General features: G+C 40.6%; 4 protein-coding genes across 5 annotated transcripts in view; 3 read left to right on the top strand and 1 right to left on the bottom strand.

The window, feature by feature from the left end:
• The window catches only part of fabp3 (fatty acid binding protein 3, muscle and heart), a 3,754-nt gene extending 2,145 nt beyond the window's left edge, over window positions 1-1,609 (top strand). The window contains exons 3-4 of the mRNA XM_079231616.1: window positions 991-1,092; window positions 1,172-1,609. Coding sequence (XP_079087742.1) covers window positions 991-1,092; window positions 1,172-1,225 — 156 coding nt within the window. The 3' untranslated portion in view covers window positions 1,226-1,609. The remainder of the gene's footprint in view (window positions 1-990; window positions 1,093-1,171) is intronic.
• Window positions 1,610-3,277: 1,668 nt separating this feature from the next.
• On the bottom strand, window positions 3,278-8,228 carry zcchc17 (zinc finger, CCHC domain containing 17). Its single transcript, XM_079231724.1, has 7 exons — window positions 8,197-8,228; window positions 6,983-7,161; window positions 5,532-5,632; window positions 5,358-5,449; window positions 5,158-5,258; window positions 4,883-5,031; window positions 3,278-4,628 (listed from the first exon to the last, which is right to left on the bottom strand). Exons 2-7 carry the CDS (start codon window positions 7,119-7,121, stop codon window positions 4,467-4,469), a joined length of 744 nt encoding a protein of 247 aa, XP_079087850.1. The 5' UTR covers window positions 7,122-7,161; window positions 8,197-8,228; the 3' UTR covers window positions 3,278-4,466.
• A 220-nt stretch (window positions 8,229-8,448) lies between these two features.
• Window positions 8,449-14,144, top strand: snrnp40 (small nuclear ribonucleoprotein 40 (U5); the record flags this gene model as incomplete). 2 transcript variants are annotated; one of them, XM_079232205.1, is made up of 10 exons in its annotated part: window positions 8,449-8,559; window positions 9,556-9,685; window positions 9,792-9,885; window positions 10,540-10,705; window positions 10,938-11,060; window positions 12,093-12,213; window positions 12,321-12,403; window positions 12,723-12,784; window positions 13,531-13,634; window positions 13,919-14,144. In XM_079232205.1, 10 exons carry the CDS (start codon window positions 8,449-8,451, stop codon window positions 13,966-13,968), a joined length of 1,044 nt encoding a protein of 347 aa, XP_079088331.1. In that variant the 3' UTR covers window positions 13,969-14,144. The 2 variants fall into 2 exon arrangements, with proteins under 2 accessions (XP_079088331.1, XP_079088332.1); XM_079232206.1 differs by having other exon boundaries at window positions 8,449-8,550.
• A 2,464-nt stretch (window positions 14,145-16,608) lies between these two features.
• Window positions 16,609-20,476, top strand: nkain1 (sodium/potassium transporting ATPase interacting 1; the record flags this gene model as incomplete). Its single annotated transcript, XM_079232017.1, has 6 exons — window positions 16,609-16,730; window positions 17,681-17,818; window positions 17,936-18,016; window positions 18,890-19,087; window positions 19,225-19,285; window positions 20,391-20,476. Exons 1-6 carry the CDS (start codon window positions 16,677-16,679, stop codon window positions 20,474-20,476), a joined length of 618 nt encoding a protein of 205 aa, XP_079088143.1. The 5' UTR covers window positions 16,609-16,676.
• Between the last annotated feature and the right edge of the window lie 2,931 nt (window positions 20,477-23,407).

Consider the following 23,407-nt stretch of genomic DNA (forward strand, 5'->3'; position numbering starts at 1 on the left):
ACATTTAGCCATTAAAGTACCAAATGTAAAAGTACCCATGTGAATGTTAGATTATTAGCTAATGGTTCATTATTACATTAATTACAAAACGAATAGAAACTACAAGGTCTATTAGAATAATCTTGGTATCATAACAACGGTCACATTAGTGCGATTTCTGCCGATGTGTAAGCATCAATATGGAACATAAAATAAAAGACAGATTTGATTTATGTCCACTCTGGAGAGTGAATATCCCAGTGAAGTGATGCAGTTGCAAACCATATCACAACCTGTGTATACACTCATGTTCTTAGGTAGTAAAATGTGTTTACTTTAATTACATGTTACAATAGGCATTCATTTAATTGTATTACAACTGTTTTTGGTTTTGTTTTTAGAATACCAATCGATCAGATTTCTATGCGTGTTACCGTTAATAAAACCCAGAACCCATTGGTCTAGTCGACCATCACCGGGCTGCTTTAAAGCAAAATGGCATGAAGATAGGTGCAGTATAGCAATTTATCCACCGGATGGAGACATGTTGAGTTTCATCTAAGTTAAAATGGTTATTGTGAGCTTACTGCATTAAGTGGGTATCCAGGATGAATGTGCTGCTACATGTTTCACGTAACCTTATCGGTCCAAGAGTTTATATTCAGTCAACAAGTCTTCCTTTTACAATTAAAAAGCAACATTTACAAGCAATTAGTTAGGGGTTAATTCAGGGGTTTTGCTGCTTCACTCTGACTTTGACTTTTGACTTATGGTCAGCTGAGTCAGTTCACTTATATTACGAAACTCCTGTTTTAGCATGAACCACTATCTTGATATTGTTACGTCTGACCACAGAGGTCATTGTTCAGCTAAAGTTACATTTATTAGCTAAATAAGAAGTATTTTTTGTTGTTATAGCTGGTCAAGGCGGCGCTCAAACATTCATTCACGATCGTATGATTTTCTACACTTATATGTAATAAGCTCCCTCTGTTTGTCGTCTTTCTGCAGTCTCTTGTAAAAGTAGAGGATGGGAAGTTGGTGCACGTACAGAAGTGGGACGGCAAAGAGACCAGTCTGGTTAGGAGCGTCGAAGGCAGCGCCCTCACACTGGTCAGTGCTCTCACTAAATACACTGTACAATATGTGTGTTTTTCCTTGTATTTTAACTGTCTTTCTCTCTCCATCACAGACACTCACAATGGAGGATGTCGTTTCCACACGTCACTACGTGAAAGCAGAGTGAAACCTAAACCTGAAACCTCCCTCCAGCATCTACTCGCCTCAGCTAAAGCCCTGCAACCCCAAACTCCTTAACACCACTTGAACCCAGTCAAGCAAACCCTTTGAATGGCTGCTGCGGATTCCCCTCAATGTCCTCTCATACTGTATGCTCAGTATTAACTTTACTGCTGACTGTGACCTCTCTTTACTTTGTGCTGTTCCTCCTGCAAGAGACACTGAATAAATTCCAATGATTTGTTGTGTTTTTTTCTCTAAAGATCCAGTCCAGCAGTTTTTTTTTGTGGTTTAAAAAAAAATGTGTTATGCACTGTGGCTATGTCTTTGAATTTAAAAGCTTACCTACTGTGGCCTGAAAAAAATAAAAGTGTCTACACTGTTGAACCAACTGGTAAAACCATGTGAAATTTCTGGGGATCTGTTTTTTCTTGAGGTATTGAGTGATCCTACCTGGCAGTTGGTAGGTGCATGAAGTTTACTCAACTGGGATGTAAATTAGCACATATCCGAGCAACTTTCCCATGATACTGATTTATTCTATCATTTTATAAACGTGTAATGTAAATTAGGCTGTAAAGTTTCAGTCAGGGAGTTTCAGCCAAAGGCTTCACAGCAAAGCTCCCTGTCTGTCCAATCAGAGCCGTCTGTCCCAAAGAAAACAACGGGGCTAAAAAGAGTTTAGTGTTCACAGTGCATGTACAAGTATGTTCAAAGAAGAGTTTCCATCCCGACTGGTTTTACAGGGACTCAGTTAATTATAGCTCTTCAGCAGCTCCTGTGTGTGAAAATCGGAGTGTGTATCTTGCCCTTGGCTTGGTGAGGGGAAAGTTCAGTCAAAGCTTGTAGGTGAGCGGGTACGGTTATATCCTTTACTTGTACATTTGGTGTGCGTGGTTTCTAAATTTGGATCATTCTCTTCCACAGTGGATTGATGTCATCATGTGGTGGTGACTGACTGCCAACTAGAGGCAGGGTGAAAGGGCCCATGATGGTCCATGTCTCATGCTAACTAACCATTAGTTTCCCTGAAGAGAAGTGTTCACCAGAAAAGGATGGCCAATACACAATGCCAAAATAAGAGATTTGAGTACAGCCTTCTTGTATTAAATACAAAACATACTTTAACTATTTCCACATATTTGTGTTTAGGAAGAAAGTAAACACAAAAATCAAGAGCACAGAACGGTTACATATACATAGCTAAGAGTGATAGATAAAGAATTAAAAGATCAACCTGAACATTGAAAATGCTCATATTACATTTGTATTGAATGGATTCACACTTGCAGCCATTTTATTTTTTTCTGCTGAGATATACTATCGAACATTTCTATGAAGGCCTTCCCATCTACAGGGTTAAAACCGTTGATATATATATATTTATAGAAAGTAATCAAAAACAAATATTCACACAATTCTATTTTACATATAAACCAGAATGCTAGGACATTAGAACATGTTAGCATGCTTACATGGTGGACAGGGGGCATATTACCATTGTGAACCTATTAACATTAACATACTAACATTTAGCACAGCCTCACAGAGCTGCTATAGAAGGACTGCAGTCTTGTTTTGAGCAAAGATCTCTTTGGAGTGAGGCATTTGCAGCCCAAAACATCTGGCAAACCGTATCACAACATCTGCACATCACCTGTGCAGACTGATGCTAATAAAGTTAAGCAAAGCAAAGTTGGAGAGGTTTTATTGTGATATTAAGGCTGAATTTTCAAATTGGCCATTTGTGCCATTTAAAATAGTCAGGTAACTCAAATGTATTAAATATAATATCAATTTCATCTAAATATCTTTTTTCAGCTTTGTTTGAAAAATCAGATCTCTATGTGGACTGTATCATGCGAGAGTGCAGAATGAGTATGTTGCTCCATGTTTAACAGTTCTTATTGGATGTTAAACAAATGAATACATTCAGGTGACAATGAAGTGAAGGCATGATTTAGGCTTATCAATTTAAAAAGTCATCATTTTATAAACCAGGTTGACAATTCTCTTGTTTTTAATGTTTTCTTTTCCAAATCCATCCAACATAATGTAATGAGATAAATGAGTTATTCCGTTATAAAAGCAGAATGTTAGGAAATGGGCAAAAGAACCTTCCACATCCCCCAAATCAAACATTGTAACACAAGTTGAGCAAATGTTGAGCACTGGTGACATGTCACTGCAGCTGGAAGCGATCTCTCCACAGTGAGAGCTTTCAGGTCAATACAGCACAAGAGAAACAAGATGCTGATTCCTGAACGTCACTCAATCTTGTTTTACTTAATAAAAACAAGATGGATAATCATTTGAAAGGAAAGAAAAAAGCTTCTCCGTCAACTTTGACCTGTTGTGCAAATACCTTGGCTCAGACCTATTCTGGCACACGTTACCGTTATATGACCCCCAAGGTGGCCCAGACCCGACCTGAACATTCCTGTTGTTTGTTTTTGTGTTTCTGTCCCCGGTGGACTTACTTTAAATGCAACATTACGAGTTCCAGGTCTAAGAACAAAGAGGCATTTTTTATGTCCACAAATAAAAAAAACACCTTTAATGGAGTTAACAGTCGTCATGCAGGAAGGAGGGTTGTGTGTAATGGACACAAACACGCGTTGATGTACACACAAACGGACAATAAGCGGCAGACAACTTCAGGATATCATCACAGCGTGAGCTTCCTGTCATGCTCACTTGTGCTGCATTACACGTCCAGTTTGTCTATACTACTTCCTGAGTGTGTGTGTGTGCGTGCGTGTAGGTGTGCAGCTTTCTCTATGTGGATAATTTAAAGGTTTTTAATGTTAGACCCCTCCCAAGATTCAGTTTCATTGTCTTCTTAATAAATACTTGATGAAACCTGATAGCTGTCAACAATATCTGGAATCCAAGGGGGGTATCCACTTGCTGTCATAACGGTTACATGTGATGTGTAAACTCCTCCCTGTGGTGGAGCCAGGGGTTACTTTAGGACAAGTGGGGCTTGTCACCAGATTTTTGTGTTTGCAGCACTTTTCCCATTGACTTATTTTGATTCTATAAACTTGACAAGAAGTCTGAATGTGCTTCCAATAACATGAACCTTCCTTCACTCAAATGAATGAAGGTTTTTTATCATGAGCTGTCGTTGGGAGAGATTATTATTTCACAGCTTGAAGTCTGTTGCTATCCCCTTCCCCTTCTGCGTCTGTTTGATAGCTGCAGTGTGTGTGACTGAAGATGTGTGTTTGAGTTGTGTGGCTGTCTCAGCTGTGTTTGTGTGATCTGTGTTTCTTATGTTTCTTCTTCTTTTTGTCCTCTTTGTCATGAGTGTGCTCATGGCGCTTCCTCTTGGTTTTGCATTCGCCACTGCTGCTGCTGCCGCTCTCTGACTCTTTCCTCTCCCTCTTTTTCTTCATTTTCTTCTCCTGGAAACCCAATCACAAAAACATATTTTTCATTATATCACCAATATATTATACTGGATTCTTTCGGCAACACATTAACAGTTGAATGAAGCCGTCATGTGTAAGCAACCACAGACACACGTTGTCATGAAGAGACCTGTTTTTTTTTGCGTCAGATGACTCGAAAGAGACCCAAGAAGAGACTGGGAAAAAAGGAAGTGATGGCCATGCAATACATTAATGTGCAAAAAGAAGAAGAAAAAGAAGGTCAATACCTTCTTTTTCTTCTTCTTTTTGCCTGACTCTGGCTGTGGTGCAACTGAGGTGGTCGGTGGTTGTGGCTGCCGTGGAACTTCCTCGTCCTCGTCCGGTAACAGAGCGTACTGCAAGCCCGGAGCAGAGAAACAGTCCTTTGTGAAGTGACCTGAAAAAGAGTCAAAGGGATTTTAAGAATAATTTCGCAGTAGATTTTGTAGGAACCAAATGCAGTCTCTGTGATTTCGTTCTTTTGAGATAGGACTTTTGTTCTTCGTTTGTGTTATTGTCGTACCCTTGCAGCCGCACTTTGAACACGTCGTGTTGAGGACAGCCTCCAGTGTGATCCTGTTGCCTGTGTGATCTCTAAATTGCTTACGTCGCCTTGCTTCCTGCCTGCAATCACACACATAAAATAAATAAATAAATCATAAGTCACACACACACAAACACACACAGACAGACAGACAGACAGACAGATCCATAAGCACATACTCTGCCATGACATGGTTTGGGTCCAAGTCCTGCCCAGTTCCCTGATTGACAGCTTTCATTGAAAAGGACAACTTGACCTTGTCGTCGCGAATCTGATAGACAGGAAACAGAGCTGCAGTCATCCTGCTCATTTCACTGACACAGCTTGGTAGGTAGGTGTGTGTGTGTTGTTACCTCTTTCCCAATGACTTTAATCCACACCTGTTCCCCCATATCGACAACTTCTGAGGCACTCTCAATGCGTGTGGCTGACATTTCACTCACATGCACCAGGCCTGTATGTGTAAGAGAAAAAGTGTAAATATCAATCTTTTTTTTTTAAACACATAAAATGCTGAGCAGAAATTGCCGTCAAAAGGATAAGGACACGCACATTTGTATTGTTTTGCTAACAATGAAAGATAAGCCTTATGCCATCAAGAGTCAAACATTTTGTTTTTGAAATATTTAAGACAAAAAAAAATGCTGTTTTTTCACATTTTTCATGAACTCCTTTCAAAGTTAAAACTTAAAACATTAAACAACAAAATAAAGAGTCAGAAAATAAACACCATTGCTCAGATGCTGATTTCTACCTCTGTTAACTTTGCTCAGTTCGCCCTCCAGTGGTGAAAATGAGCAGCAGGTTTTCAGTTTGACATGCAGGTCAAGGGAAATTGTGCCAAGACAAATCATTATTGAAAAAGTAACCCAGGTGTAAATATAGATCATATAGATGACATTCCACTTCCGACAATTTCCTAACAGTCACTCCCCTGCACATCCCTCATATTTAAATACACTTGTCACCTTCACACTACACTTACATTTCACCTCAAGTACTGTCATCTGTTGTCTGTGCACTTTATTTTAATTTTGTATTCTACTGTAGAATAGTAGATTTAAATTGTAAATATTCTTCCCATTATTGCACTTTGTTTATCCTTAAATGTTTATTGTTAAATGTTATGCACCTCCTGCCAGGACAAATTCCTTGTATGTGAAAACATACATGGCAATAAATGGTTCTGATTCTGATCAATCTGATCCACTTCTTAACAACCCTGGCCTTCCACAAACCATTCCACACGTATTAGGACTTATTAGGAAGTCACAAAACTCAAATTGTGTGACTTTGCCAATATATAAAAAAATAAGTCAACATATAAAACATATGGTATATGCTGTGTCACGCTCACAGATTGCAGGATACTGGCTACTTAACAGAACTGATAATTATCCAATCTCTTCTTGTAATGTTGAAACCTTACTCTCGTTGCATCATGTAAAGAAGATGGCTGGCGGTCTCTTGTCCTAAAGCTCGCTGAGACAGCGCTGTCTTACACTGACACAGGCACTATGCACCATGGTTCCTGTATTACGGCATTTGCTTTTGGCTCTGGCCAAAATCCCATCTCTTTTTTACTGGCAGTATGTTTTATTAAAATAGTCTGTGTTACTGTAGATGTTCTCTTTGCTACTTACTTTACTATATTTTGTAGTGTTTACTGCCTTCTTTTACAGCACTATTTCTTCATATTACTGTAATTCGTTTGGCTCAATTTGCAATTGTGAATTATTTTTTTTGACCTTTGTAAATGTTTACAAAAACATTCTATATAAATATAAATATAAAAACGTCCTACCTTCTTTCTTGTATCCTGGCAGTCTGACGAAGGCTCCGTAGGTCTGCACAGACACCACCTCTCCCTTGGCAATGCTATATATTGGTGGCAGACCTTCCAGTCCAGATGGCTCTTGTGCGTGGCCATCACTGTCAGACATAGTCTCAGTGGAAGTGGACCACAGATATCAATGAATGGATCTAGAAAATTGACATTTTTTATAATTTGTAGTATCATCAAAATAGGAGAGAACTTTCTTTTCTTTAGATTTAAGGTTTTTTAGGTAATGCTGTAGATTAATCTAAAAATTGTTTGGGGACGAGAGTTACAGAAAACATACATAACATCAGTGTCCAATTCAAATTTCGGAACAGTTTACATTTTAACAGGATACAATCTTTAAACAGGTTTATAAGAAAATCTTCACTTTCGTTTATATAATATCGATTTACTGCATTCCTTCTGATTTAACTGTATAACCTATTGTATTAATTTATTGCTAACCCCCTCCAAAAAGCAAATGATATGCATGTTAAAATTGTTTGATGGTTATATATGTTTAGAATTATGATTTACTTCAATTGATAGGATAACAAAATGCAAAATATAATAATAACAATACTCGAAACTACATTTTCTTGTTGCATTTTGTAATTTGACCTATTAATTGTCTTTTGACTGGTTTGTTTTTGTCGTGTAAGTAACTGCATTTGTTGAAATAAAGATAACTGGGTGAATATAGAGGACTCCCGGCAATTTTAGAGGGGTCTCAACAACACAAAACTAGTTAAAGTTACGTTTAAGAACATTGCATTTTTCAGTGGTTAATCCCTTTTTGAAATGTTACATTAGAAATAATTTAAAGAATCCCTCACTTCCAGAGAAACGTTATTTTTCTTCCTATATTGTTCAGTTCTCTTAGGGACACAATATAGTCGAGTACTATGAGATTCAGAGAGTAGAACTGTGTGTAACGGGACCTCAGGTATAAACTTGTGTGAGTTAACTTCACTTTACATCTGCTGTAACAGCGAAGCTTAAAGTGAATAGTAGCATGTTGTGCTAACGTTAGCGAGCTAAGCTAAACTAGCTCACGACAGATTCAAGCGTTGTCTTGAGCTAGCTAACCTGGTCAACCAAACATACACAAACGTCAACATGATAACTGATCCCCGTACGGCAAGTATGCATGTAGCGCGATCAAATATGAATATACAAATAAAATAGTACGTTACCTTTCGTATTAGCAGCGTTGGTTTAGTTTTACATCCGGAGCAGATCAGTTCAACAACAAGCCGTGTCAGCCAATCAGCGCAGTCGGTGCCGGCCTCGACCAATCACAGGCCTCGTAGCCAGCGGAAGTAGATTTATGCTCTTCGTCTGCACTCCGTTGCTCGACGTCCGTCCATTAAGGACGACCATTCATTTTTATATACATCCTACCATTCAATTCAACGGTTTTCCTGATTTGTATTGCCTAAATCAGGATGATTGAACCCAAGAAGAGAGCAGCGGACATGGCGGTGGTTCCTACCGCCGTGAAGCGGCCCCGGACAGAGCTGGTGGCGGCGGCGCAGTCTCAGCAACTCGTGGCGATGGTACGTAGAGTAACGCTACTGCAACCCGGTGACGAGAGAAGTACGAGGAGCAAATTGTTCGAGGCGATCAAAACACACAGACCCGCATTAATTACCACACAGTTACCCAACATGTTCTATAGGTGCACATACGGGACTGTATTGCTGGCTTAACGCAATTTTTAGATTAATTTAAGGCAGGAAATCCTGTAATGTGTCTTTCTAATGTTCAACCATGTTCAGCTAGGACTAGCAAGGTCTTGCATATTTAGATATCAATGTATTTCATGACAATTGTCTGGTAGGATTGTTGTAGATGCCCCTCACATTAGTTCTCGAGTCATATTAGCGTTCCCTCCTAAAATGTTTGTAGTCCGCTGTGGCGAACATCAACAGGAGGGAACAGATTGTGAGACACACTAATGATGTTGAGAGAAGGCCTTGTTATTGTAAAGTACACTCCACTTTATTAGCTAACGTTGCACCTCGCTAAAACTAATTCAGTCTAATAGAATACTCTTGAAATAAATCCTACATTTGTGGTGTTTCTCATGTTTATTTTTGTTGAACTTTCTTTACTTTGTTGAGTTTCTGATTAAGGGTTATGGTTATTTGGAGGCTGTGGCTTCAACATTTACATTACATATTTGCTCTAAGCTCCATGTCGGATATCTGCAATTTTTTAAAATGTCAGTTTGCCTTGTTTGACCTCTTAATATTCTTCATATTTTATATAGTTGCCTCATTAGATACTATTGATACTCAACATAGTTCAGCCATTTCTGGATCTTTGTGGCTGATAGTGATATTTAAGAGCTACAAGAAGAGGATACTGTTTCTTATTGAGTCACACAGTGTGACATATACCATTGGTAAGCTAATATTGGGCCATTAGGCTCGAATGCTGTAAGAGGTACTTCTTATTGTGGTTTTACAGCTGACTATATATCAATTAATCCAACCCTAACCTCAGAGGCAGACAGCCACTATATTTGACCTTCACTGTGTCTCCCACAGGGTCCCCCACGAAGCTCCAGCCTGCAGGCTCCCATCATGCTGATGTCTGGCCACGAGGGCGAAGTCTACTGCTGCAAGTTTCACCCCAACGGAGCCACGCTGGCCTCCTCCGGATTTGACAGGCTCATATGTAAGATATTAAAAATGAAAGACAATCATCCAGTTTACACAAACTTTGTAAAATGTATTTATACTCTGTTACTGTGAATAACCTATGCACTGTTTCTTTACTGCAGTGATGTGGAATGTATACGGAGATTGTGACAATTATGCCACTCTAAAAGGCCACACTGGAGCAGTGATGGAGCTCCACTACAACACAGATGGCAGGTATGAAGAAAAAATGAACACACAACTTTATTCACAAAATGGATAGCGTAACTCGAGACATTGTGGGTGAATAAATAACTTGAGTCTGAGTAGGTATGGGAAGTTTTTTGGATACAATGTGATGTTGTCTACTTCATACTGTCTTGAACACCTACAATGTGATTTAGTTTTATTCTTGGTTATCTTTTAATTACAATTCATTACTTATATTTGTATCTTTGGTCCGGTATGAGTCCAAACTTTTAAGTTGTTGTTTTGGTGCCGGAGCTTGTCAAATACTAGTGTATACTGTATATGGAGGTGTTAAATTGTATTAATTTGACATGTCATCTTTCTTTTAATTACATGCAACAATTATTAGTAACACACACTCCTTGGGATTTTTTTTAAATTACAGTTTTTAGAATACAACTTTGTTACAGTAGCTGCAAATATTGGGTAATATATGGTATCAGCTATTCATCACTCATATTGGTCCAAAGCAAGCTACCAAGCAAATGTGAAGCCGTTAAATCCAGCGTCTGTAATCAATATTCAGGCCAACTCGCTGGCTGAAGTTACGGCAAAGAGACATTTCAAACTTGTGTTTCTCGTGCAGGTTGATAAATGTGTGAATAAAGGGTTGACCGACTGTTTTCCTGCTGTGTGTTTCAGCATGCTGTTTTCGGCGAGCACAGACAAGACTGTAGGTGTGTGGGACAGTGAAACAGGTGAGAGGATCAAGCGCCTGAAGGGCCACACCTCCTTTGTTAACACCTGCTACCCGGCTCGCCGAGGGCCCCAGCTCCTCTGCACTGGCAGCGATGACGGGACAGTCAAGGTAAGACTTCCAGCTGCAAATAAGTGTAAATAAACTGGTCTGTGTAGATATTTAATTATAATTTCGGCCCTAGTTAATTGACCTAAAATATTTTTGAGATTTAACTCACTCACTCGTCTTAATAACGTCTTAATAATAATAAGACTACTCTAGAAAAGGATATACTCCAGTTGAGTTGTTGGTCTGATCACGCTGATGTTTATCTTTCTATATGTGTTTGTCACTGTTGTAGCTGTGGGACATTCGTAAGAAAGGGGCAATCCACACTTTCCAGAACACCTACCAGGTGCTCGCGGCCACATTCAATGACACCAGTGACCAGATCCTGTCGGGAGGCATCGACAATGACATCAAGGTACTGGGCTCCAGCATGAACAGAGAACCTGGAAATTACACTGAAAATAATAACGTCCTGGAAAAAGATTTTCACTCAATGATTTAAACAATATCCTGATCAGATTTGAGCGACTCAAATTAGCTGTTAAGACATCAATACATGTGGATGTAGGCAAAATTTGGAAAAGCAGTATAACGACAAATCAACTTCACGCTAATCTCATACAGTTATCTCTAGCAAAATATTGACAATAGTAATTTAAAAAAATATATTTTTTATAGGTCTGGGAAAAGCTTTTGCAAAACATCTCAAAATGGCAAAATTGGGTTGTTCAGTGTCTGCTATTGACGACATCTCAACATTTATGATTTTACAACATTTTATCGTCCAGTTCACCTGGAAAATACTCACCATGGAAAGCCTTCTATCCACTATGAAGAAGTCTTGGAAATGCATTTGGTTGTAGAGACATCAACATATTTCCAAGATGGCATGTTCTGCATGGTGCAAGAATTTACAAAGCTTTTACTTTTCATCCATGGGCAGTCTTAAATATCTGTGGCTTAGATGGAAATATATCAGGAGCCTGTGTACCCAACCCAGTTGAGAAGTCAGAAAGTCTGAGTACCCAGTTTTTTTTCTGGATGTACAAAGTACCACAGTTATGACCATAGAGGGGGTTTCCTATAAGATAAAAAAAATTAGATCAATCCAAACAGTCCAACTGTGCCGTTAGCTTTTGTTACAGATTAAAAGAAAGGCTGTGGATATTAACCACTGTGATGACAGCAGGAACAAATGATTGCTCAATGCTCACACTTCTGTTGAAGGCGCAAATTACTTTTGTGTTTCATTACTCCGTTTTAGTGTGTTCATGTGTAGTCGGAACATTTTTCATTTTCTTTCTCTGGACTCAATGGGGTGCGAATGAACCTCAATCATGACAACTGGTTCTACATTTTGTTCTCTACATACAAGCATATAGATTGCATATAGATGTCCTGTTGTATGAACCCTGTCAAAAACTGCTTTTTTTTTTGGGTTATGCAGGTGTGGGACCTGAGGCAGAACAAGCTGATATACAATATGCACGGCCATGGTGACTCAGTAACTGGACTCAGCCTGAGCTCTGAGGGGTCATACCTTCTCTCAAACTCCATGGACAACACAGGTAGGATGTTTGTGTGTATATTTACAGGATACGAAATGCCTTTTCTCAGCTCATAACACTGAAGCTTCTCTGGCTGAATCCTTTTTGGGGCTTTTGTCTCTGTATAGTGCGTATTTGGGATGTCCGACCATTTGCACCCAAGGAGAGATGCGTGAAGATTTTCCAGGGCAACGTTCACAACTTTGAGAAGGTAACATAAATAACTATCTGATCCCATATATATCTACTTGAATTTACAGCGCTGATAAGTCTCTCCACTGTTGATCAAGGATGAGGAATTCTATTAATTTGGGAAAATACTTGAAGGGATATGGTTTTCACCTCCTAGCAGAGGTTGTTGTTTTCAAAAATCCCTTTTCCTAAAAAGCCATCCAAACATGTCACTTTCTCACTTAATAAACGGCACTCGGTGCTTTCGTCCCGTTAAAAGTGCATCTTATTTCTGTGACAGCAGCTCAAGTTTAGTACGGTTGCGAAAGCAGTTTCTGACATCTGGTCCTGTCTTTCAGAATCTGCTGAGGTGCTCCTGGTCTACTGACGGCAGTAAGATAGCTGCCGGCTCAGCCGACAGGTGAGAGACAACAAAACGCACACTTCACCCTCTGTTACATGCTCTTGCACACGCATACGCTAAAGGTCTATCGAGTTCAGGGGAAATTCATTTTGTGACTGTGATTTATAAAATCTTTTAACTTCTATTAAGAGATAAAGTCCTTGACTAAAGACCCACATATATATATTTTTTTTTTACATTCTATAGTCTTCTATTGTTTTAAGAAAAATAAAGCATACACAAATATTCAGAATTTGTGTATAGAAAGAATGTATAGAATATTTCTGGTCTAAAAAAATGTACTTTAAAATATATACATGCATATATACATGCATACACTTACCAATATATGAACAACTATAAATAAACATAAAATATATAAGTATTCGTAAACACACATAGATCATATATACATTTTCATCATAACCTCATTTGTTAACCCATATATGTATTTTAAGAGGTCGTGCTTTTATTAAACTTCAAAATAAGACATCACATGCATTAAACCCACCTAGTTTGTGTCCAGACTTGTACTACTTTTTATATAATAAATACATTATTTCTCAGGTTCATGTACTAGAAAAGTGTCCCTCTTAAGTTGCAAGAAAGATGTAAAGTTCTCTTCGTAATTTACCCCTTTCAGCTTCTATATAATTCAACCAATGACAGCATAACTTGTTGTAATCCTTTAGTCTCTTCTGTCTCTGCTTTGCGCCGTCTCGCATCATGAGTCATTCTCTCTGTTTTCTTGTATGTGTTCATAGATTTGTGTATATCTGGGACACCACATCACGTAGAATCCTCTACAAGCTGCCGGGCCACGCCGGCTCTGTCAATGAAGTGGCCTTTCACCCAGAGGAGCCTATAGGTGAGTCAAACTACGGCTTTAGTCTCTGGTTACACTGTACTGCATGTGACAAGAATGAACTCCAGATACTTAAAGACTTGATGCCATTATGTTACGTTGAGTAGGGAGACGGGATATCTGAAGGGAAGATCATTTAATAATATGAATAATACATCATGTGGTCTTGCCACTGTAAATGCTTTATTTTCTATGTGTTCATTTGACTTCACTGCTTAGTTCACCTGAGGCTGCCAGTAGTTACAAAAAATGACTAACAATCTTTTTCTCTTTGTCCCTCTACATAGTACTGTCTTGCGCCAGTGACAAGAGGCTCTACATGGGAGAAATTCAGTAGAGTGTTTGTTTGTGAGCGAATGTATGTATGTGGGTGGGGGAGAGGGTGTGCGTGTGTGTCCTGCCTTAGAAGTGGAAGGGTGGTGTTCGACGGTGGGTTAGGAGTCTCTCTAATTTCATGAGCTTCAGCTTGTCACAGAACAACCTCAGGACGTGTGTTTGAAGTTTATTATCAGTCACAACCAGCTCCGCCATGACTTGTTTTTTTTTTTTAAATGTTGATTTGTTTCTTTATAATAAACTTGAGTATTCTTTAAAATGTGTTTGTGAGATTCATTATTATGAGTGTTCATAGTTTTAGGTGCTATTTGTTGCTGGTTTTATCCAACAACAAGAGTAAACTGATGTTCTTCTCACAGGTTAACACATCATTATCATTATTCTGTCCTGGCACTCTTAGCCATTTGTAGGTTTCAGATGTTTATGTCAACCCGTTACAGATTTGGGGTCCCTGTTTTTAGCCGTATGTGTATTTTCATGTACATTGTTTATTTTCATGTACCTTTTTGAAAGCAGTTAAAACACTGGAGTCAAATTCCTTGTATGTGTTCACAATTACTTGTCCATTACAGCTGACTGATTCTCTACAGGAGTTTAAATGTGCCAAACGGGAATCAATTGAGCAAAATAGTCTCAATTGACAGTAAATCAGCATTTAACATTTTTAGAGGAAAAAAACACAAGGAGACCAACACTCATCTTAGTCGATCTGGACCATCCTCTCTGGTTGGAGATAAAGGTTTCTGAAGGAAAATTAGGTGAAAAAAGTTCACGTTTTAGTTTATTCGATGTGCAATTTAATGCCCTTCAATCAAATGAACCATAAACTGCATCTCAGTTCACGGATCTTTATGCTATCCCGCACTTTATCGTATCCTTATTCGTTGCAGTTTTTACTATCAACATTTATGGTTATCAATATATTATAGAGTGTAGTTGACATACTTTTAATATCTTATTATTCAATAGTGTTGTCTTGTTGGAAAGTAAAGAGATGAAGTTAACTGTTTATCTAACCTGTAAAGGAATGAGGCTATTGTTAACAGTGAGTACTATTGCTTTTTAGATAAATACATTTAACTATAAGTACTTCTATACATGTATTTCTAAAAAGGTATTTCATAGTGTGTCTCCGTCTTGGTACTGTCTCGTTTTGGTGCAGGGGTTGATATTTTGTCAGGCTCTGTATGAGTCTATCTAGCGTTAATTAGGTCAGTTTAATTAGCACGATATAGAGTTACATGCATGTGACTGCAGCTATTCATGCTGTGTCTCTCCAGTCTAATTGTTCAATGAACATGAGTTTACTTGGCTAAGTAGGGCTTCGTTTATGGGTCACTTCATCTATTTGAATGAAATTTGTTTTTTTCTGTATACAATTTCAAAATGATTTACATAATAACTTTAAAAGTTGAAATGGAATAAAATGTCATACAGGTACAAAACATAATAAACTATAAATGCAGTTACAGTGCAGAAAAAGCTACATTATGAAAAACGATTTAACTGCATGCTGAAGGTGAACAGGCTTTCGTTTTTTTTTTGGAGAAACAGACATGTGGTCGTAAACTAGATCACACGTTTTGTTTTCCATTGATCGTTAAATGGCTTCCGCGGCTACCTTTCCCCCCCTCACTTTGTCCCGCTGCTCGCGGTGAGTAGCTGAGATTAGTCGGGGCCGCTAATTGTGTTTCTTCCGCTCTGAATAACCGGCCGAGGAGACGAGGGGCCGGACCGCGGCTCTCTCCTCGCTCCGGCAGTGGTAGGCGATCACAGACGATGGTTCTCGGCTGTCTGAACCTCCTCCAGCGCCACGAGCCCCCCCCGTTTCTTTTGTGTTCCTTTTTCGAACGCCTCGCGGGACCGCCGATCGGCCGCGCGCTCGCACGCACGCGGGTCTGCAGAATCCATGCAGCTCCTCCTCGAGGGGGTCGCGGTGACGGAGAGCCCTGAGAGCCCCCACCCCCTCGTCTCTACCCCTCTCACCCCCCCGGCTCCTCCTGCGCCCGCCCCGGCACCGATTGTTGACAAAAGGCACCGCGAGACGGAGCGACGGAGCCCGGTACCGGTGAGCAGAGCGGCCCGTTAACGTGACTCCTTTACCCCGAACGGTTAACGAAGACCGGACCGACGTGGGCAGCGGGGCACGAGGACTCGTCCGTTTCTAGAAAACCGTGAGTCACAACGGGCTGCTTTGTGTCCGTAGCGGAGTGCTTGTAGCCCAGACGTTAGCCGTAGTAACACTGCGGGGTGGCCCCCTCCTCCCCTCCGTGTGATTCGGTATCATATGATGCTCATTTCTGTCTGCAGCCCGGGGCTCATTATGACAGCTTTCCGTCTCTCTTTGTGTCTTTGTGTGTCCCCTCTCCGGAAGGTGTGGTCGAGGTGACTCGGTTGTCGGTGGTGGTCGGACCGCAGCAGGCCGGTGTGAAGTGGACGTTCCTCCCCACACACCTCCCCTTACCCACTCCTCCTCTCCTCCTCGCGATTGGTATTTACCGACAAAAAAACCCAGCGGCCAAGATGGGTCACTCGCTGTGAGCCGAAGGGTCAGACCAGCGCTACAGGAGGAGGAGGCGGCTGCCTTGGGCAGGTCTATTCAGCCGGGAATGGTGTGAGCTGAGACGGTCAGGCAGTCTGGATCTGACCGGGGACCCGTCATTCCCCCGGAGCCTCCGCGGCTCCAAGCCGCGTCCTGAGCCCTCCAAGATGGGGAAGTGCGACGGAAGATGCACGCTGCTGGTGATATGTTCACTGCAGTTGGTGAGTGTTTGTATGTGTGTGTGTGTGTGTGTGTGTGTGTGTGTGTGTGTGTGTGTGTGTGTGTGAGTGTGCGTGCGTACGTGTGCGCGTGCACGGTCAAAGCTGGCTGACTCTTCTCACTCACCATGATGATATAATTAGAGCAGCGTGCTACAGACACACACACACGCACATTGTACGCAATTTTGTCCAACCTTTCTGTACAGTCACACACAAACAAGAAGCTTTGAGCTGCAGCTGCTGGGGTGCCATGCTACATTGTGTGTGTGTGTGTGTGTGTGTGTGTGTGTGTGTGTGTGTGTGTGTGTGTGTGTGTGTGTTTGAAGCAGAGGGAGCAGGGCCAGGGGTGAGCTTTGGTGTCAGGGTGGCTTGTCTGTAAAGAGAGGGGTGCTGGTCCCATTCTGGCAAAGCCATGAGGCCCTGTTCACCATCTGGTCTCCATTCTGTAGTTAAAGTGAACTGCTCATTGTGCCTACAAATAGCTTGAGACATCCCTCTAAAATGTAATAAGTGTGTAATATGAGACAGTACCAGCTATTCCTGGAGTGAGAACGATGCCGGCCTGGACCACAGCCGCGCGAGGGCTCGTTATCCGGGCTATTGTTTGCTGTGCTGATGAGTTGTTGTGTGGCAGGAGGATTCGGCCCATAGATCCTCATTAGTTTGGGGGAGCTTTTAGTGGGTGCTCCTCTTTTACAGTCACTGGACTTGCTGGTGCTCCAGGCAGTTACCATGGAAACAACTGCGGCAGACCTATGCATGTGTCCCTGTCACTGTCTGTGTGTGTATTTATTTGTGTATGTATGTGTCTATGTGTAACCGTGATCTCTTGTGTGTGTTGTGTTTTCCATGTATGTTGTATTTGTCCTCGGCTGTGTGTGTGTGTGTGTGTCTGTGTGTGTGCATTTTCTTCTAATGTGTGTGTATGACCCCCACCCCCTGTCCTATAGGTGGCAGCCCTTCAGAGGCAAGTGTTTGATTTCCTGGGCTACCAATGGGCTCCCATCCTGGCCAACTTCCTGCACATTATGGCCGTCATCTTGGGCATGTTCGGCACCGTGCAGTTTCGCTTCAGATACCTTATCTTTGTGAGTATATTATCCCCCACCCTCTGAGGACGCACAGCTATTGTTTACCTTACGTTGATGCAGCACGAGTGTGTGGTCGCTCTCAAAGAGAAACTGATCTGGTTCTCTGTTTGGCAGTATGCAGTGTGGCTGGTCCTTTGGGTGGGCTGGAACTCGTTCATTATCTGTTTCTACCTGGAAGTAGGAAACCTGTCTCAGGTGAGTTCTACCCGAAGAGTAATTATTACTTCTCCAATTTTTTTATTTGAATACTTTATGTAAAATTATCCACTTATTTATATAAAAATTTTTTTTGTGAAACAGAAATAGGTTTTCTCTTTTTGCATTGTGACCCCCAATATGTACCTAGTGACCCTGTAGGAGCTATTTATTGGATATTAAGTTATTTTGCAAGTAGTATTGTTTAATTATTCTAGTTGTTTGCTTATTTAGGTTCGATTTTTGTATGTATTAGGATAGTTTTTTCTTTTGATAGTTTTTAGTTTAATTATTTGTAGTTGTTTACTTAGTCTTTATATTGTTTATTGGTTTATTGATTGGGTAATGCTGTGGGCACCTGGGGTTTATATATAGGAGTAGGCGGGTACAGGACTAGCATGCACCTGGGTAGGCCTAGTTTTTTTTTTGACCAGCACAGGAGAGGCAGCATGGAGAGTTCCTTTTGTTCTTTTGTTTGTTTGCTTGTTTTGTTTAGTTAAATACATTCTTAGAAAAACAGTATCCTGCTGGACAATGCATTCTTTTAATCCACATACCCACAGTGCGTCAGTGGCCCTTTGATTTATGTTTATTTTCTTGATTTATTGGACGAATGGCCACTACAGACCCCTTAACGGGCCCTGACCCCCACATTGGGACCCCCTAATTCATATCCTGTATCATACTAAAATGTCAAATAATCTTTGGTTCCAGCTTCTTACATCAGAAGATGTGCAGCTTTTCTCACTTTAATCTCAGTGTAGTTTCGGCTCTGGCTCTTGTGAAGTTTTTCACTTTATTCTGACATTTTGACATTTAATCAAAAGCCAAACCAACAGCGAGAATAATCACACATGTGTTTTGTGTTTCCAGGACCGGGACTTTCTCATGACGTTCAACACGTCTCTTCATCGTTCGTGGTGGATGGAGCATGGTCCTGGTTGCCTGGTAACGCCAGTGCTCGACTCTCGCATGGCTCCTGACGATCACCATGTCATCACCGTCTCTGGGTGTCTCCTCGACTACCAGTACATAGAGGTGTTGAGTTCGGCGATTCAGGTCCTATTGGCTGTACGTATCTCTCTCTCACACACACACACACACACACACACACACACACACACACACACACACACACTCTTTTGTCGGCAGTGACTCAGCCTGTTGAGCAACACTCACCTAATGTCTTACCGTCTCTTCTCTCACAGCTTTTTGGCTTCGTATACGCCTGCTACGTGAGCAAAGTCTTCCAGGACGACGAGGACAGCTGTGAGTGCTTTTTGTCTTCTCCTAAAATCTCGTTGATCTGATTCCAGCGCCTTGTTCAGCCGATCAGGTTCACTCGTGTCACGCCGTTGAGAGGCTTTTTGTTAGCGGGCCACGTCTCTGCATGCGAGCGCTGTTAGCTTATTTCTTTCCCCTGCCTGACTCGTGTCAAGCGATATCACCCAGAGGATTCCCTCTGGGTGATCTGAGCGCTCTATCTGATCCGTCTGTATTGGACGTGTCTGCCAGAAGATTCCCACTGTCAAGAGTGTCCGTCTGTCTGCTGCCTGGTGCTTGTCTTTGGCTCGGGTGTGCCTTCTGTGTGTGTTTATGATTCTTCCCCTCGTGTGTTTCACTGTCACTCAACAGGGGTAATTAAGTCTGGTAGTTAGAATATGACATCATAAGCTTAATCAAATATAGATGACAATATTTTTTTTTTTTCTTAGATGTATGTGTCTCAGGGCCATGAGTGTCTCTATAATTGTTTTATATATCCTGTCTGTTTGGGGATTTTTGTGGCCAATGCCAATATTATTATATAGTACTCCTTCAATTGTTTTTATAAAGTGAGTGGGATATTTTACACATCTATGTAAATATTTATAAGAAATACACTTTTGGGTGGCAAACTATACATCGTAAACACTGTTTCTGCTTCTTGCTTTGTATTGGCCAATATATCAGCCTCATACCAATACATCTGCAATGAACTAATAATGGCCAATATTTCAAAGAAAGAAAGAAATGCAATATTGCATCTGGAGAAAACAGATCTCTAACTTGTGGTCTATATTTCCACTGATGCAAACAATCAGGGACTATTTTCGTTTTCAGCCGGCATCATAAGTTTGTTCCTCTGAATCGATTGAGAGAGTTTAGAATAATGTATCAGTGACATAGAAGCAGTGAGAGAGATGGTGTATCGGTTCACCTGTGCAGATTCTCTACGGTGTAATAAAGGTATACCGAACGCATTATGATACCTCTCATGTCAAAATAGAATCTGTTCTTGAAATACAACACTTGGTTTAAAAAATAAATAAATACAGATTTAAGGGAAATTGGAATGATGTCATCCTTCTTCTCTTTCTTTCTCCTTTTGAAGTTGATTTTATCGGTGGCTTTGACTCATACGGCTACCAGCCTCCTCAGAAGTCCTCCCATCTGCAACTGCAGCCTCTTTACACGTGAGTTATACATATTACATTCTCCATTTTCCCTTTTCGATCTTATTGTTGAACACTTTTCTTTGAAGGGGTACACCAGCAATTTAGAAAAAAAAATAAAATAAAAGTTTGGGGTAAATCGAAATTAATGTAGCAGTGGCCCAAGCTCTGCAGACGTTTAATCCCTAGTGTGGATCAGGCTCCAGAAACACTGCATCTTACATTTCCCAGCATGCGACTCTTATTAAGCCATCCTAAGTGAACATTACTTTAAGACCTCCGGTTTGTAATGCAAACTCTCAAGCACAAGCAGAGATAACCCTAATGAAATTCTCAGGGTTATTTTTTCAAACACACACCACAGAAGACTAAATGTTTTCCTCATGACAGGATAGATAGATAGATAGATAGATGGATAGATGGATGGATGGATGGATGGATGGATGGATGGATGGATGGATGGATGGATGGATGGATAGATGGATACTTCATTTATTCCGAAGGAGAAATTAGTTTGTCACAGTAGCAATCAACTTACATAGAAGACACAAAAAATATCAGGAATGCAAAATAATCAACAAAACAGTAGAGCGTATTCATTTAGGAAATTAAACAATAAAGAAAGTGCAAAAATGCAAAGTGTGTGCAGTGTATATGAAGTGTATATAATTATGTAAATCAGACTTGATGTGTAAAATCAATGGAGTACACTTAACATTGAAGTGTGTCAGTGTGAATTCCCCTGATCTCCTCCTCTCTGCATCACAGGGCTGGTTAACTGCTGGTGGTGCTCCCTTCAGGACAAACCCTGACGGTGTCACAGGGGATGGAAAGCAGTGGGTGCCTCGATTACACTCACTCCGTGTGTCACAGTTTACCGGAGGAATGGACTTACCCCACCCAGAGGGAGAGACGTGTGTGCGTGTGTGCATGTGTGTGCGTGTCTGAGAAAGAGAAAATGCAGCCCTGAATAGAATGTACAGAGCTCAGGGAAGAACCAGCATGTCAGGTGGTGCGATAAGATGGAGGAGGAGGAGGGAGGAGAAGAGAGATGCAGAGAACAAGAGCTGGCGACACCTCTGTCAATTCACAGAAGACACACTTCACTAAACTGCCAGCTCTCAACACTCCCACAAGTGTGTGTGTGTATGTGTGTATGTATGTATGTGTGTGTGTGTGTGTGTGTGCGTGTGTGTGTGTGTGTGTGTGTGTGTGTGTGTGTGTGTGTGTGTGTGTGTGTGATTGTGCAACACCACAATACTGGCTGGTGCTTCGTGGTGGCACCATGGATTCTTACCACTCGGTGTCCCCGTGAATATTTCTTTTTGGGTGCGTGTGCGTGTGGGGTGGGGGGAGTCGCATAATAAATGGAGGCACGGCTCGTACCTGTTGTCGTTTTAGAATGTGGTGATGTCGAACTAGAGCAGTCTTACGAGTCCCATTCCCAGAGCCATCTGTCCTTCCTACCATGCCTTTAAAACCACTGTTTTAATTAAATCTCTTTTACACGACTAACCTGGGCTGCTGACACCGTAAAACAGAGCTGAAGGAACAGAAAGGATGAACTGCGTAAAGGATCAGATGGGTCATATTTCATAAATTTTATTATTCACCAAAACCAACAATGCTTCTCTCAAAACTTTCAAACTTTACCAGCTTGTGTCTGTCAAGTCCAAACCAATTAGTTCCAAGAAGTAAAAATCTCAACAAAAAGAGTCACAGAAATGTACTAAAGACAAACCAATTGAACACCGAAAATTTAAGCAAATGTTACTGAAATAACAGTAAATAGTGCTTGTTTTTTTCACCGGGTATTTCCATGTGCTCCGCTCGTGAGTACTTCCAGCAGCAAGATGGTGTCTGTGGGATCATCTCAAAATAAACTTTTTTTATTGTTATTAAAATTAAAGTTTTGGACAGAAATGCAGTTCACTGAGGAATGAGAAGTATCAGGCTTTAGTGCCCAAACAATAACTGTTAATAGGATTAGTCAATTGTTGATTTTGGTCTTTTCATGGGATCTGTGGACAATAATGAAAATGTAAAATATCGTCCTTTACAGTTAAATGTGGTTTGCAGGATATTTTATTTTCAGGAAAATAAATCCAGCCTCCTGTACATGCAATGCGGTTGACTCGGGATGCAGATGGCTTTGGGACCAGGCATTAGTGTGTCTATGGGGGAGCAGTGGGGTTACTGTGCATGTAAATAACCAGCCAATGATTGTTTTGTTGGTTGCATTTAGAAAAGGGGGGTTGCATTAGGGGGCGGTAGGGGCTTGGGGAAGATGGGTACACATCAAAGGTTTACTTCATACCTGTTTCTTTTCTTCTCTCTTCTAACCCATCTGCAGCTAATTCGCCCTCTCATCTTTCTCAAAAAATAAACTCGCCTCGGCAGCTCTTACCGATAAAGGAGACCTGAGAGGAACACAATATCAGGATCAATAGTTTTTGTAGATGTAATTGGAGATATGAAGAGGGAAAAGGGAGACAGGTATGAGGCGAAGGCCTTACTAGATGTAAGGAGAAGTTTGAAATAATAAAAATACACTTTCTACGTTAAATATTACTTCTGTTGTCATCTGTAGACACATTTGTCTCACTGAGCTTTACTGAAGGTTTAATAAAATGAGTGCTTTCATTCCTAATTTTGATTACATTATATTAATATCTGGATTATGGGGCCCAGAATTACATTTTTGCCAGATTTGTTTAGAAGATTATATAAAAACATGCACTCTGGTGAGCTGATATTGTATATGAGGACTTTGTTTGATTAAGAAAGACAACATTACAAAAACAACACTGATACTCATGAATGGACTCATATTATGTGTGTTCAGTGCTAAAGAGTGATCTTACTGCGACCCTTTCATTTATAATTTTAATGGTATTAAGTTAATGATTCGATTGTCAAAATAATTTCATAGAATGAGCATCCACTGTTTATTGTT

This window comes from Taurulus bubalis, assembly GCF_910589615.1.
Source record: "Taurulus bubalis genome assembly, chromosome: 16".
NCBI classification, from domain to species: domain Eukaryota; kingdom Metazoa; phylum Chordata; class Actinopteri; order Perciformes; family Cottidae; genus Taurulus; species Taurulus bubalis.

Excerpts from the sequence above, each read along its gene's own strand:
- zcchc17 (XM_079231724.1), bottom strand. The coding sequence starts at position 7,121 with ATGTCTGACAGTGATGGCCACGCACAAGAGCCATCTGGACTGGAAGGT. Across the intron at positions 5,450-5,531 it reads TTAAAGTCATTGGGAAAGAG|ATTCGCGACGACAAGGTCAA; the intron begins GTAACAACACAC and ends CCTGTCTATCAG. Across the intron at positions 5,259-5,357 it reads CCAAACCATGTCATGGCAGA|GCAGGAAGCAAGGCGACGTA; the intron begins GTATGTGCTTAT and ends GTGTGATTGCAG.